This window comes from Nyctibius grandis, chromosome 12 (genome assembly GCF_013368605.1).
Source record: "Nyctibius grandis isolate bNycGra1 chromosome 12, bNycGra1.pri, whole genome shotgun sequence".
NCBI classification, from domain to species: Eukaryota; Metazoa; Chordata; class Aves; order Nyctibiiformes; family Nyctibiidae; genus Nyctibius; species Nyctibius grandis.
Genome location: NC_090669.1, coordinates 20,011,928 through 20,028,263, shown reverse-complemented (window position 1 = coordinate 20,028,263; position 16,336 = coordinate 20,011,928). Strand labels below are relative to the sequence as shown.

Sequence of the window (16,336 nt, the reverse complement as noted above, 5' to 3'; positions counted from 1 at the left end):
GAAGGAAAACATTCCTGACATTATAGTTTTATCAGCTTATAAACATGTGATAGAAGCCTACATGCCTTAGAATAACAGCAGAAACAAGACTGGGAAAGGAAACATTGAGATCTGGATGCTTTAGTAAAGACAACCAGCAGCACAGCACATTGTGTAACCTCAGAGCTTTCCCCTCTCCTCGTCTCTGCAAAATGCTATTAAATATCCTCAAACTTTGGGGGCCTGTAATTATTTTTTTGAACCCCTTATCAACCGATTATCCAGCCCTTACTTGAAGGACATTTAGGATTGACAACAAAAGCAACAAACAGTGGAATTTCCTGTGCTTCATCCAAAAGGAAGGTTTAAAAAGTTAATAAAAATGTATCAAGTGTGCACAGTTTGGGTCATTTTGCAGCAGGAAAAAATTGCATATGAGGGTTGAAACCAAGGCAGCATCTGTGCTGAGGTGTATTAGCTTATGAATGTCTCCATTTTTGATGGTTAAAGGCACCACCTTAAGGCTACTGTAATTATCCAGTGCTGTTTTCTCCCTGTGTGGGTGTTTTTTTCACCAATGGTGGAGTTCATGCTTTGGCAGAGATTGGCTAAGAGCCCCTTTCAGCCCTGTTTTGAAAAGTCGAACTTTAAATGGTTATGGGCAGTTATTTATCCTTGCAATTGAAAACTTCTAATTAGTGTTTTATAAAACCAGTTTTACGAGGTAAGCTCTCTGCATGCTGCAGAAGGTTGCTCCATAATCATAAGAGCACAAAGGCTAGAAATTTACAACATATTTTAGAAAAAGAAAAGACAAACAGATGACAATTAAAAAAACACCAAAAAAACAAGAAGATGCTTCAAGCCAATGGGATGGGTGGGAAAAATAAGGTCAGCTCTCAAGCAGAAGGGAAAAATGAGGCCACAGAGTTAGTTGAGATGGTGGGGCCCAGATGTGCCAGAGATGCCCACAAATGCAGAAACCAAAGTCAGTTGGTCACATGCAAAAGAAATTCCCACCTCGCTGAGTCCCTCCAGACAAATAATAGCAGAAAAGACACTCTGTAGAGGTAAAACTTCTCTCCCTCATGCTTCAGCCCTCCAGGGCTGTCACAGCCATGGGCTTCACCCAGACCCTCACTCCTGTCAACATCTTCTTGCTCAAATGGCATCTGATGGACGTTGTTCTGCAAGTCACATTTCTAACACCTATAGCAAGCAGAAGTCCCTCACCAGTCTCAGATGTCCCAGGGGATGTGACAAGGACTTCAGCCATGAACCATTCCCAAGTTTATTGTGCACAGGGCCATTTCTAAGTTACTTTGACCAAAGCATTTGGGGTCAGCACTTAAGACATGCTGTCCCGTGCACAGCTACCAAGCAATGTAGGAGGACACGCCAGAAGAGCATGGCATTCTCACTTTCCCCTCTGTATCTTTCCTGGAAAACATGATAAATATGTGAGCGAAGCTGCTGGGACATGTCAGATATGCATCTCCACCCCCCTGCTGTGGATTAAGAAAAAAAAGTCGTTCACCAACTCAGCATATTTGGAAAGTCTCTTGTGCACAGAGCAGACACCTCCAGACGTCTCCATCGGTGACGTTATTTATAAGTGGACCAAACAGCTTGTTAGGCTAATTGCTCCTGGAGGGGTTTAACTCTATTGAGAAAGCTTGAACAGGGCTCAACTGTTCCAGAGCATTAGCTGCCACTCCTCCTTTTGATTTACATCCCTCGTAAAATTTTACAGCCAGATTAGAATGAACTTCACTTGCACTGTGTTTTTAGTAAGGCTTTTTTGTGCTGAATAAAAGGAAAAATCAATGCTGAAAGTAATTACAGCCTCAACCAGGAAAGGAAAATACCTGAAAAGGAGGGGAGGACCCAAAAAGCCCCCCAGAAGAGATCCCTTTGGAGGCCTCAGACACCTGAGCTCTTAGACTACACGTTAGGAGAGCAGCAACAATAAAAAAGACACAATTTAGGGAAGAGCAATTCTGGATGGAGAAAGACTGATGTGGCTTTTTATGGCAAACAAGAGGGAGTGTGAGGCAGTCGGGGTTCCAGTAAATGGGAGAAGGGAGTGGGTGGTTATCAGTCATTTTGTCTGGAATGTCTTTGAGTCATTTGGCTGCTGAGCTGCTTCTTATGGAGGGAAAAGTCTACTTTTGAAATAATTGGTTGCTTTGCAGAGATAATTCAGCCATATAGAGCATTTTTTTTTGATAAATTACAGAACTCCCTGGGCTACACTTTGCTTTACCAACTGTAAAGACATAAATCCAAACAGAAAAAAGAATTTTTTTTTCTTCCTTTCTTTCTGCCAGTGAAATACAATGTCACTGAAAATGGCCTTTATATCTATACTATGAATACATGAAAGATTGCAAAAAGGAAGGAGAATAAATAAGCCTACTAAAATATTTACCATTCTAGACATCAGTAGCCAAGGCCAGATTGATGGGAAGTGCTTAGTTTGGGGCTGCCAGCCTTTAAATGACCTCTTTACAAGTGCCTGAATCTGGAAATCCAACATGCATGTGAGCTCCAGGGGGACATGCAAGTATTTTATGCAAGTATTTTGTGCAAGTATTTTGCCATATCAGGCGCTGGCCCATTGACAGCAGCAGGAGTTACAGGTGTTCCGTTCCTCCCAGACGTGCAAAACGCAGATGCTGGAAAGCAACTCATCCCAACAAGGCTCCAGCTGCCTCCCTTCATGCCGGACGAGAGCAGATCATATGCTACATTTCACTTCTGGCCAGGACTTACCTCCATTTACTGGGTCTTTTTTTCTCAAAATTAATGCTTTTGGGCCGCAAAAGCATTTCCCAAGATGGATTTTTCCACGGAGAAAGGAGCCGCAAGAGAAGGACCACTTCGTATAGTCAAAGCGTGGGGCTTGGTAGATTTATTTTAAATTAAATAAGTTATTCCATGTGTCCTGGACACAAGCTCACTATAAACTAATTTGAAATCCAGGGAGAAAACCCTCGACAGTCAATTTTTCAGTCCTTCAAGCTGAAATACTGTACCAGTAGTTCATCACCTGGCAAATAAACCTGCCAGCTCAAAACTTTATTAATCATTTTCTGTACCCTGCTTGAACTTTTCCAAACTGAACTCCAGAGTGCTCTAATTCTCCATCCACTGATACCAAAAGAAACAAGTAAAGAGCACAAAAGGAGAGCAATGAAGGCTACGTCTTCCTCCTCTGCCTCCTCCACTGCAGGAACATGAGCTTCAGGCTGGAAGTCGGGGGAGATACCTGCCATTTACCCCACAGCATCCCTAGTTGTAGCCCAGTTTCTGCGAGTCAGAAACAGCCAGACCAATACCTTCCTTGATGGGATGGATTTTTAATTTTTGACCTGGACAGGGAATTTTTTCACAGCAATTTCTCAAACTGTCATTCCAGAGTAATAATTAACAATTTTTCTCATTATCTACATTCTGTGACACCTCCAAAGGCCTTGCTTGATTATGTACCTGTATTCCTTCTTCTAAATGTTCATGTTTTAGTCTTCAAGAAAGAAAAAGGAAAAAAAAAAACAAAAAGGAAAGAGATGACAAAAACTTCACATAAAAAAGGAACAGATGTTCCTGAGATCATAGCAAAACAAGCCACATACTTAGTAGGAACAAACTCTGATGTATAACATAGTTATTTTTCTAACTTTTCTAAAATTACCTATTTGACTGATTTCTTATGTGTAAGAAGAGGCATAAGGCCTTCCCTTCTGTCAAATTACCATTGTCTCAAGTAATTTAGAAGCTCCCTGTTTCAGTGCATTGAGACTTCCAGCGCACAGACAGATTTAAGGCATCTTTCGGTTTGTGCAAGGCTCACAAGAATGCGTTTCTCAATACCACTGTAACTAGAGAAGTGTTCATAGGAGAAGCCCAGCTAAAATCCAAAGCTCTGAATCAATAACTATCCCAAAAGAAACGCAATCGTCAATCTGCTTCCACATACAGCTGATGGTTTGGGGTGCGAGGAGGGACACGGCACTCGCACCACAAATCTGCGCGTTCGGTGGGGTGCAGCTCACAGGCACAAACGCAGAACAGGGACAACGCTATTAATTAGGGAGTGGGAATCTCTCTACCCTACTGCAGAGGAGATTGCTGATAAAATCAGCCTGTTGCATCGTGTCAGGCTGTTGCCTGTTCACTAATCATCCCAGCCTCGTGCAGTAATGCATCCCAAATTCGAACACGCAGTCATTGCTGTGATATATATAGGCTGAATAATTTTACATTCATGCACCTATTCTGCATACAATGCTGTTATAGTAGTAAGTGTAAGAACTGTCTCAGAAAGGAGAAAGTCTTCTTTAAAGTCTATTAAAATCTCCTCCAGTGTCAACCTAAGCAGAGATTATAAATACATATATATATATGCACCCAGCTTTCACTACTTTCTTAAATGGGGTGGAGATACTATTGTAACATATCCTCGTGATGCTCCCAGCAGCTGCACAGCATTGCTGCCTGGCATAAAGAAGGAGGCATCTTTCCTTAATTCCTTCTGTCCAGATCTTCCACAGTTACTTTTTCTTAACTTCACATTAAGTATGCTTAATTTTCAGCACTTAATGACAAGATGCATCTAAGTAGGGAATACACTGTAGGTTACCTTGGGCCAACAACTATCAGGGACTGACATTGACGTTGTGATGAATGCGGCATCTAAGTTCAAGTGAATGATGAGAAATTCAGATTGTCTTCTAAATTGGACTACCAGTCCCTGGCTTCCCTTCACACAAGGGAAAAATGTGTTTGCATCACTTATTTCATTGGCCATTAATGCTATTCCTAGAGGACACCTCATGTAGATGTGCTTTCTCCTACTTCTTCCAGTTCAGCTCTCACACAGTTATAGACAAGACTATCAAATCAGTGTAGTTTCCTGTAATAGCTTTTTCCCATGTTTCAATGACTATAACAACCAGAGAGTACAGAAAGAGTTTTTATTTCAAAAACAAATCTGAAAGAACAGAGGACCTGCTAAATTGGGTCAGAGATCCACATAGCCCAGTGTCCTGGTCCTCATGGTGGGGAGCAGCTGGCAGTTTAGGAAAAATACCAAATGACAGAGCGTAGAGCAATCCCTCCTAGTGCCTCCTCCTGCAACCAGCTGTTCAAAGGCTTCCTTTAAAAGACCACCATGGTTAGCAACCACTAAGAGCTGCACGACTAAAAATGTATCTCATTTCCCTCCGAATCCTTTTATACCCTCAACCTCCGCAGCATCCTGAGTTCCACACTCAAAACTGTGCATTTTGCAGAGAATAACATTTATTTTTGAAAGCTGCTGCTTGCTAACCTCGCTGGGACAAGCTTGCAAACGCTCACGGGGAAGAGCCGCCGGTTGCAGGGCGCCAGGAGGAAAGGTCGGATCCTTCGGCCTTTGAACCAAGCCGCAAGTCTGGAACCAGCTGGGCGGCTTCGTCCCTGCAAGGAGAGCAGCGATGCTGAGTTGGAGTTCTGCGGCGAGGGGGAGGAACCAGACACCCACCCTTTAATTTCTAACATGGTTTTGATTTGGAAGTAAATATGAGATGGGACGCTATGGGAATTTTATCAGCGTTGACAAATGAAGCTTCCTGGGGCGGATCTAGAAACATCCAGGACTGTCTGGACTTGCAGAGGGTGCCTTGTTCGGGTTTCAGCAGAGACTTTCTGTGCTGGGTCATTTTCTCCACCACGCAGGTTTTGACAGCCAGTGAAGGGAGTGGAGCAGGGACCTGGCAGCAGCTACAGGCCAAGGTTTTCAAGTTCAACCAGTGAGCATTTGGGGGTTTAGTGGCCTATTTTATGAGCTTTAAATGTGTCTGGTTTTCAGAAAAAGCTGAGCTCTCAGACTTCAGAAAGTCATCTATGGCATTTCCTCTGACAGCCAAGAATTGGTGTTTATTTTAAAAAGCAAAGTAAATGTAAACAATCAAACCTGCCTTTTTTTTTATGAGAGAAAAGACTCAACAGAGAAAAGGCTCCAGTAAAATACTGTGACAATCACGTGGCAGGAGAAACAGAACTTCACTGAGAAGCACGTATTGTGTCGATATTACCCCTTCCCCTAGGAGAGGCATTCCTGCGTTGATTTTCTGAACATTTATCTGTTCTGTGCTCTAGTTTGACAAATACTTGTGTGAGCAAATTTCACCCTGTAAACGGTTGGCCTCTGTTTGGGGTAGAGGACTCATTATTTTTATAATGTGATAGATTGCCTAAATAAGACAGTCTCCAGAATGGACCATCAACCAACTCATAAACCTATATGGAGATCTATATAAAATCCTACATAAACCTATATAACAAACAACTGAACGAATGCCCATGGCTTGTCTGCACGTATGAAGTGCTTGCACAATCATTCTTTTTCAAATAATATATATCATGTTTGTCAATTTAATAAACACATTAAGCATTAAATGAACAACCTTTCTTTGCATCAGATAAAAAATCTGTGCATTCATGCTTCAAATATCTATGGAGCTGTAGCCACACAGGTCAATACAGGAGGATGGGAATTCTTTACCTCTTCTTGCCTGTCATTATTTTACCTGTAATAAAATTCCACCAAGCCCCAGCCTTGCGTTAACCCGTTCAGTTGGAAATCTGCAATGCACTCATGGAAAACACCTCGTCCAGTCAGGCCATTATACACCACGGGGCAAGCCTGCTTATCCAGTGTTGCAGAAACATCGAAGTACTTGCCACCTTTGATAAGAATAAAAAGGGAAGAATATCTCCAACCTTCAGTAGTATTTTATCTCAAAAAATCCCAAGATCTATTATTTTTGCAGATGGTTTCTTCTTATGCTTTTCTAAACAGCAATAGTTTTCCTGTCTGCTTTGTACATTAAATCTTTGATCAAGCTGTATTTCCAGAGCACCTGAATCCACCTCATAACATAAGTTTTGACACCCCAAAAGTGAAAATCACATCGTTTATCTGGATTAGCATAAGCAACAGTCACCACAAATAGAAACTGTGACTCTGATACAGCTGCCTGTGGCCCTGATCTTGCAGTAGACACACCGTTTCACCGATGACCCACTATACATACAACTTCACTTAAGCACAGAAGTGCTTTCTCAGGGTGTAAGATGATGCATTTGGCTTTCAAATTTGCTCCAAGGATCACATGGAACCTCATTGAATAGTCCTTCCTCCACTAAGCTAACTGCATGCCAAAAGGCTGAAAGCAGATCTAGGCGGGCTGCATTTAGCTTACCGGCAGTAAAACTGACTCCATATTCATCCTTGATGATGCCATCATCAGCCATCTCAGCCAGCGAGGCGTTGGACCACTCAATGCCAGCCTTCCTCCCATCGGGGAAAAAGACATAACCTACAGTGAGGCTGAGGGGGAAAGAAATGGAGCAGAATTAAAGTTCAACTAAAACTCAAATGGACGAGAACATTGGCCTTCCAGGGGAGCTCAACACTGAGCATGGCCTCCACCCCTGGAAAGCAGCAGGAATAAATAAAAAAGGTCATATTGTGGGATATTGTGAATGTTGAGCAGGGGAAGCCAAGCATGCAGGAAAGGTGAGGCTTGCAGGATGGATTGTGGTGGGCATGTGGGACAGGCAGGTCACTTGATCCCACTTGGTCACAGGGCCATGAACGCTGGTTTTTAAGCTTCTGGATGCAGAAAGTGCCAGTCAGGAAAGCAGGGCTCCCTGCGTAATGCCCCATTACAGACAGACACACCTTCTTAAATAGCTGCAAGTGCTCAATTTGTACCTCTAAATCATCCAGACAACAAGACAGGCAGCTGCACCAGCCAAGCAGTAATTGAATGGAAGGAAGCAATTGAAGGTAAAAGCTGTCCTTGTGACTAATCGCAAATGGAAAATTGGGCGGAGAGAGTGGGGAGCAAGAGGGTGTGGATAGAAATCGGGCTATACAGGTTCAAAACAAGAATGCGCATATAGGCGTCCTGCAGAGCAACTTCTGCCACCTTTAAGATGTATGTTTTTAGCAGCATAAACTTCCTTGGTTACTCACTTAGTTGTGGTAGCTGGCATATTAATAACTGTTAAATGTGCTGCAGTCCCATCCTGTAAGAGAGCGATAAAGAAAAGGCAGTCTAATTTGTGTGGATTCATTTACGTGGGTCACACACTGACTTGACCAAGAAAACACTGGATAGAACCCAGGTTATGCAGTGTGCTAAGACTTTATTCTTTAAATCTTCTCATTACATCTTCCATGAAAATCTGGCTGCAAATGAGAGTCCAAGAATACAAACCAGACACATTAAGGACAAATTAAGGACATTAAGGACAAATTAAGGACATTAAGGACAACAGAAAGTCCACAGCAAATAGATGTAAGAGGAGGAGGGAATCAATACATGCAGAGATGCCAGCTAGCCATCAAACTGATGGGCAACCTATCAAAGCTGGTCTTGCTTTGACCAGACATCTCTTCTAACCTATATTATTCTACGCCTGAGAGCAGCATACAGGAAAAACGTCATAAGAAAGAACTGGAATCTCATGTTTTTATTCACTTCTCTTCCATTCTTGAGTCTGAATCCCTTCGTGCTCCACTTGGGCTGCTGTAAGGCAAACACGAGCCTACACTGTGATGTTGTATATGTACAGACACTCAGGGTGTGAGGACTCCAAACTTCAATCAGTGATAAAATTCTTTCTTAACAGTCAGATGGCTTTTAATTAGGAGAGGAAGAGCCACAGTTATTTTGAGTCCTGAATAACTACAAAGAAAAGGGAGAGGTTACTACCTGATCATACACATTACAGTGCAAAAGCACAGCCTTATTAAAAGGAACGCAGTTATATGTGGGATTTTCCAAGGTGCGTTTTTGCACATATATCTGGGAAAAGAACTTTAATTTTGGACTCAGTCTTAACTCCTGTAATGCTGCCTATAACAGAGAGTTTAGATGTCTTCACGCCTGTGTTGGCAAAGGAAATATCTTTTCAGGAGCATCTGTTTGGGTTGCACGCCAGCTTGTAACGCCAGCCTTCAGCATTTCCCCGGGCTGTGTGCTCCCAGCAGTCACAGTGCAGACACTCCTCCGGCACAGCCACAAAGGCAAAGCAGAGAATTAGAGCTGAGCGCAGGCAGAAATATTTGCCGACTGCTGTCATGAAGGCTTCGGATGCCTTCAAACACCTCAGGCTCTCAATTAGTGTGAATCAGCACTGCATCAACTCCACGGAGTGCTGGGTATTTGCAGCAGCTGATAATCTGTCCCATAAAGCTGCCTAGCTAATTTTTCTTTAAAAAGCCAAAACAAGCAGTTTCAAGTTACCAAAACAACTTCTGGTTTAACCAGCGTAGCAAAATCACAGTTCTTACACACACAGCTCTGCTTTTGAGAGCTGCTCCCAACACTGATACATGCTAATGATGGCACCCGTTAGCACTGCTGATGGCACACCGTGGATGCTCCCAACGCCTTATTTCTGGATATTTAAATATGACTGACAAATTCAGAAACACCTCCAATTTCATGGTTAAGTAGCAAGTTGCCATGCTAATACCGACCTCAAAGTGTGCCAAAATCATGACATAACGGTAAATCTCAGACCAGTTCCGGATACCTGCAAAAAAGAACAAAATCACCCCACCTAAACTTCACCATTGCTAGAAAACGTGAACTAATAGTACCTGACTTGACATTAACTTTGGGTAAAGAAATATCCAGTAATTGGTACTGTGGTAAGCATATGTATGTCCCCAAAACAATAATGGTATTTCCTCTGAAATGGCTTAACTTCATGCCCAGTCATGAAATTGGTTATTTTTAGCGACAGTGAAGGCAGCCAAGTGAGTTAATTGTTTCTGGTGCCTTTACCGTATGAGTGGCTCCGAACACCTTTGAGGGAAAGTTTCGTTTTCTCATGATTTTCTATTTCAATTTCTCCCACAGACTGGCCCCACTGCTCATGTCGGAAATGTTGTTCCCTTTGTCTGGAAGAAAGAAAAGAGTGAATTGACACAGGCAAAATCAACACGGCTCCTATTCAGGCGGCCACAATGCCAGTCGGATGGGTTTTTATCCCAAAATGAAGGAGAGATTTCAGAGCATCTGGATCATGGCTATGCCAGATTTTACATATTAGGAATCACTTTTACATTTCCCAGTTATTGCTACATAATGTCTATGAGACACCTGAGATTGAAACAGCAGCAAATTCCCACCATGACAGACTACAAAAATGCCCTTTGTTTGAAAAAAATGCTGTACTACCAAACAGTTGCTGCTTAGAAGTCATCAGGTATCACCAAAGACAACACGCTATTGATATACGTATTTTCTGCTTGTATTAAATCACACACTATTGATACTCCTATTTTGTTCCTGTAGTTTCAGCTCTCGGAACCTTATATAGTAATTAAAATGCCCACTTTAGCCCTCCTGTCAAATTATTATATTCGATCCTTTGCTTAGATATACCTGCACCCCTGGTTTTGGAAGAGGTCTAAATCAGGTTGTTAGCAATGAAAAACGACAGAGTAAGAAATATTCCTAATGCTTAAGGTTTTACAGACCAAAACTGTGGGCAGGTCCCACACATCAGGAAGATCCCATCTGTGTGCAGGATCCTCCTTGGAGGTTGCCAGGTCTGATGTAGTAATGAAACTAGGAGACACCTGACAGGAGCCATGTCCTTTATTAGCTCACTTCAAACTAAACCCACCTTCTAAAATCACCTAAAACAACACACGACAGACCCTGAAGAGATCTGCAGACAAATTGCTATTAACCCCCAAAGAAATCAATCTCGCCTCTCACTTTTTGACCCTTTGGAAGAACTCAATGGTCCACGGTTCCTGGGCAAAAGCACGTGCAAATGTGCTGGGGTGACTGTCGACACTAAAGTTAAAGACTTCTGTGAAGTTCTCCCAACTAGGAAAAGAGGGGAAAAAATAAAAGACATTATTAGCTTTCAGGTCATACTAGGCCAAGTTGTGCACTTGCTACTCTGACAATGGCAATCTTTGTATTTTATTGTTATTGGAAAATTCTGATTTTCATCATTTTCAGTATGTTACTACTTTTCAAGGAAGCAAACAAAAGGAAACTGAGAAGAGCAACAATGGTCTGCAAGGGTCAATGGATTACCTACAAAGGGAAGCTGGCAGGGCAGAGCTGCAAGCGGAATCATGCTGCTTTCTCTCCTGTAGTCTGTTCAGAGGTACAAATGCAGCATTACTCCAGAAATGCTGAGCTAATTTGACAGCAAACCATTTTTTATCAAACTGAGTCCATAAATAGGAAGCGAAGGCAGGCCTTCATGCCTTACTTTGTGCCCATGACCCTTTGAAAACAGTAACCAAATCTCTAACCACGAATTCAACTATGCATCCCGAAGCAAAGCGAAATGCTCTTACTGGAAAGAGAATTTAACTGGGACAAGTTCGCCTTCCTCTTCGCTCCACTGCTGTCGGTAGGGTCCTTTTCTGCAAGGCAAAGCACTACGATTTTGTATCACTCCTAAACAAACAGCAAAATGTTTCTTACATGTTTGGGCATGGATGCAACAGGAGATACTGCAGAAGAATGATGCTATTGTGTGCGAAGGTAGAACAGTAATGCTGTTTTACAACCCTACACACATATTACTAGCTGTATTTTCATTCCATAAAAATCAATGCAAGCTTTTGCTACCAAATCACTTCTGGTTCAAGTCAGTTAAATGTATTTCCAGGTAGTGTTCAAAAAGCTTTGGTCTTAAGTGTAGATAAATGAAACTATAGAGTGCTGCAATACCTGAGTAATCCATCAAAGCTTATTTTCCAGCGTGTTTGGGGCTCTATGTATTCAATAGTTAGCCCTCCTCCACTCCAAATCTCTTCAGATTCATCATTCACCATCATGTTTGGATGTTGTGGGTGCTAAAAAGACATTTAAGGAAAATGCTTGCTTAATTCAATTGTAGGGATGCAACGTGGGTGAATTCCTGCTCTGATGGTCCTCTGCAGGAGGAACATTTGATTGAAATAGCTTTTCAGTTCACCTGATGAACCACTAAAATGATTCAAATTTCTAGTGCATGCTCCCAAAACTCTTCAGCTGCTCTTTGAAAAATATGTTGTTTCCTATAGCTGCCACCTTTCTAAAAGAGAGCTTATGCTTGTTGCTGTAGGGAAGGATCTAAGAAGGTCCTGAACTTGGCTGGCAGTTCTAAGTAACAAAGCCACAAAGTAGTATCCTTATACTAAATATTACTAGAAAATCAAATAATGCACATCAGTCTTCTCTGGTTTGATTTTCTGCAAATAGGATGTCTCCTGCTCTCTCTGGTCATGACTACTTAGCAAAACATATTTGTGAACGTAAAGATAGTGAGTGAGTGCAATGGGATTTATGCCAGATCCTCCCTCCTTCTTTACTACGTAGTCAGCTATTAACAAAAAAGAAAATCCACAGGCAAAATATATGATTAATACTGTTTTCTTTTTGGCAAGAATGAAGCAGATGATGTACATATAACTCCCTAAAAGCTTTCCTTTCTCTTTGCAAGAGGCAATTCCACAATGATTTTTATAGCATTAACTCATTAAAAAAGGGGAAAAAAATCAACCATAACCATACAACGTAACTTATTAACCACGTGCTGGACATTATCGGAAAGACTGAATGCTCAAGTTCTTCCTAGGAGACTTACCAAGATATTTTTTAGAAGACACACTGTGTTTTGTACACATTAGGAGTGTCAGACACCTACTCAAAAAAATAGACATTACCAGCAATGTGGTCACTTCTACCACTGTCTCTCATCACAGCACCTACGTCTTACTGTTAGGATATTAATGTAGTGAAGATGCAGAGAACATTCATTTTTGCTCAGGATCCTAACACAGGTTCAAGACAGGAGTCAGGCACTGCTCTTGAGTGTCATCCTCCATCCACTACTTACTTCAAACTCTCCTATTCCCTCCACCCGCAGGAAGAGCCACATCTCACAGATCCCATTAGGACGTTTGGCAAGACGAGCAATCACAAAGGTCTTGTTGGTCTCTGCAAAGCCGGTGAAGTAAACCGAATCAAGCGCCTAGGGGAAGGGAAACGGGTTTCAGCTCCAGCTGGAGGCAGGAAAGGAGGGGGAGAAGGTGAGTAATTCCTTGTTTTCCGTAGGTTTCTTCTCAGGAATGACATTTTACTTTCACTTTTCATATTTAATAGCAGGCTCCCCAGCAAACAGCCCGAGAGTTTTGCTCGCAGCAGTGAAGCCTCATTCATAAGACAGGGCAGGCCATGTGCTCAGAAAACATTTAGTTAATCTGGTGTACAACACTCCCACCATTCATTGACACAAAAGCATTTTTCCTTTCTTGTTTGCTCTTTTCCTCATCAGGGCAGACACAGAAAGCAGAGAGGGAGAAGCTGAGAAGCAGTTTTAGAGAGGGAACATAATTATGGCATGATAGCCACGGACAAGGTAAAATATTATCCTGAATTAAGAGGATTGTTTTGCAACAAGAAGTTCCTTTGACCAAGATCCTTACCAAATGTGTCCTCAAAAAGAGTGTCTGCAAGGAAGAAATTGAGCCATAAACATGCTGTTTCCCCATCTAGCTCCAAACTGTACACAGGACAACTGATACTTAGGGGAAACATAGAACTAAGAAGGAAAAAGGAAAAGAAAGGAAGTCATTAGCCATTGGAAGGGGCTGCCCAGGGAGGTGGTGGAGTCACCATCTCTGGAGGGGTTTAAGAAAAGACTGGGCATGGCACTTAGTGCCCTGGTCTAGTTGCCATGGTGGTGTGAGGGCAATGGTTGGACTCGATGATCCCAGAGGGCTCTTCCAACCTGGTTGATTCTGTGATTCTGTGATTCATAGGAAACCCAGCGCTTTACTAACATGATTAGCAGTTGGGCTGGTGTAGGGCCAGTTTACATCTCAAATCTCAAAAACTGTTAGGCACAGAAGTCCACAACTTCAAAATCAGATGTATATTTTCATGTATCTGTGCAGAACTTTAAAAGCTGGAATGTGGAAATTACGATTTATGTATGCATTTTCGGGCATAGGTGAAGTTCTGCTTCTAAAAAAATACCCATCGTAAAATACAAAAAAATACTAAAATAGGATTATTGCCTTTATGCATACACATAAGGGGGGATTTTGAGGGCACAGAGTCTGGAAATACACACAGAGTGAGCCTACTGGATGCCAAAGTAAAAATTCAGCGACATCATTTCTGGAAGTATTTTCCAGATCTGTTTTTAGACCTTCCCTGTCAGTGTTGCTCCAGCGCTGCTGCTTGAGGGAGCGGAGAGGAAATCACAGACCTCTTGGCTGTATCTCAAACCACCCTGGATGTCAATTGGATTTGGAAGATGGTGTCACTCCTGCCCTATCAAATTTGGTCGAGATTGGCAAAACACTTAAACCGTGACACACTTCACAACGCTCCAAGCAGCAGCTTAATTAGCAGCAAGGAAAAGCTGGAGAAAACAGCTTCTTTTTTTAAAGGCTAAGCTGCAGCCTCAATGCATTTGTTAAATAATATGACTTCAGGATTCCCAGAAGGCTCCAGGAAATGGCAGCAAGAAGTCGATTTTTCACAAAAATGACATAGGATCCAAAATCTCAGCTGGCATCTGCGAGCCGTATCTTGACGAGGAAAACCAAGGGAAATCCTGTCTCATCAGCCTTTCTGCTTTCCCCTCTCACCAAATCACACAGCAAAGCCCACCCAAATCTCCCTGTCAGGCACAGTGAATATTTTGACAGGATGGTACATGAAGACAGGCAAGGCAGAGGTTGTAGACAGAGGGTTTATTATCTATTAAGCAGACAAGTACACCTGGAAAATTAGATTTAATTCACCAAGCGTGTGAAAATAAAAGGCTTCTGTGTCCCATAGTGCGTCTGCTTTTCCCCACCGCTGTCGGCTGGTCGGATTTGAGGCAATCCTTTTCCCTGCAAGGGACAGGCAAGGCGACATCCCCACCCTGCCCTCCCTGGGATGTGTTGAAGAGGGGGAAAGAGGATGTGGGTCCTGAGGCTTTATGGGTCAAGCAGCGGGGTGCCAGGCTCCAGGACGCCGGGGGTGGGGGTTCCTGTGGGACACAGGGGGATGCGAGGTGCTGGGGTGCGGGGAGGGGTGCAGGTCTGTGAGGGATGTGGGTCCTGGAGATGCGAGGGGTGTGCATCCATGGGGGTCCAAGGGGAAAGGGTGTCATGGGGGAATGAGGGTCGCAGGGGACGGGGGTTCCAGGGATTGGGGGGTGAGGATGCTGGGGATGGGGTCCCAGGGGAACAGGAGGGTGCCAGGGTGCAGGGCAGTGGGGGTCCCAGGGATGGGGACGTCACGGAAGGGTCTGCCGGGGAAGGGGGTCCCAGGACTGGGGGTGCCAGGGGGCCGGCGGGACACTCACGTGGGGGTCGGGGCGGAGCGGGCGCGGCCGCCGTGGCTCCGCGGGACCTCCGCCGGCCGCCCGCTGCCGCCAGGCGCCGTGGAAGAGCAGGAGGCAGCCCAGGGCCCAGCGCTTCAGCGGGGCCCAGGCGCCGGGGGCAGCCGCCCGCCGCGCCCCGAGCAGCGCCAGCAGCGCGGCCGCCAGCAGCGCCAGCAGCGGCAGCATCGCGGCGCGGGGCGAGCGCGGTGCGCGCTGGCGGAGCGGTGCGGGTGCGCGGTGCGCGGTGCTGGGCGCTGGCTCCGGCCGCCGCCAAACCCCGCCTCGGGGCCGCGCAGCGCGGTGTCCCGGGGCCGGTGGCGGTCATTTCCGCGAGGGGCTTGTCCCGGCTGTGGTGCGCTGAGGTCACTCTGGCATTTGCTCCTTTTATTTTTACTTTTTTTTTCTCTCTTTTTTTTCCCTCTGTTTTTTTTTTCTTTTTTTTTCTTTTTTTCCTCTTTTTTTTTCTTTTTTTTTTTTTTTTCCCGGGAAACGTGATGTCAGCGCGTTCCGCCCAGCTGGATGGAAGCGCTCAAAGGGAAGTTCAGGCAGTTCCCCTGGAGAGGCACAAGCCAAGTGTCTAGGCAATCCTCCGGGTTAAGTGTTGTGGTTGCAGGAGAGGTGGGTTTTGGGGTCTCCCCCCTGGGGCTATCGGCGGGTATAAGGGCAATAGCAGCGGCTCTTCCCCGAGGCTGAAGGTTGTGGATGTTCCCGGCTCTTTGATTCGGATCGCAGTTCCTACTGTAGATTTCTGACCCTGTTTTATCGGGCTCTCAGAGTTAGTGGGTCCTTCGCTTGTTCCCAGCCAACGGGCAGGGAAAAGGCTTGGCAGCCCATTTCATCCAAGGCACCAAAAAAACAAATCACAGCGGGCATCCCTTCAGCATCTCTTGTAGGTACCGTTTCTAGAAGCCATAGTTTTGAAGGCTTTTGGCTGGCTGCACAATAGATCATT

At 44.1% G+C, this 16,336-nt stretch overlaps 1 protein-coding gene across 1 annotated transcript; it reads right to left on the bottom strand.

The window, feature by feature from the left end:
• Nucleotides 1-4,994: 4,994 nt before the first annotated feature.
• LOC137669502 (uncharacterized) lies at nt 4,995-15,570 on the bottom strand. Its single transcript, XM_068411608.1, has 11 exons — nt 15,367-15,570; nt 12,898-13,032; nt 11,748-11,872; nt 11,369-11,437; nt 10,770-10,883; nt 9,828-9,943; nt 9,518-9,573; nt 8,006-8,058; nt 7,227-7,354; nt 6,552-6,708; nt 4,995-5,439 (listed from the first exon to the last, which is right to left on the bottom strand). The coding sequence occupies exons 1-11, from the start codon at nt 15,568-15,570 to the stop codon at nt 5,337-5,339; spliced, it is 1,260 nt and encodes a 419-aa protein (XP_068267709.1). The 3' UTR covers nt 4,995-5,336.
• Nucleotides 15,571-16,336: the final 766 nt, after the last annotated feature.

What these genes read in the sequence shown, in the direction of transcription:
- LOC137669502 (XM_068411608.1), bottom strand. Translation starts at nt 15,570, where the DNA reads ATGCTGCCGCTGCTGGCGCTGCTGGCGGCCGCGCTGCTGGCGCTGCTC. An exon ending in TTCTTCCAAAGGGTCAAAAA is followed by an intron (nt 9,944 to 10,769) that starts GTGAGAGGCGAG and finishes TCTTTCTTCCAG; the next exon opens with ACAAAGGGAACAACATTTCC. An exon ending in TTGGTGGAATTTTATTACAG is followed by an intron (nt 5,440 to 6,551) that starts GTAAAATAATGA and finishes CTCTCCTTGCAG; the next exon opens with GGACGAAGCCGCCCAGCTGG.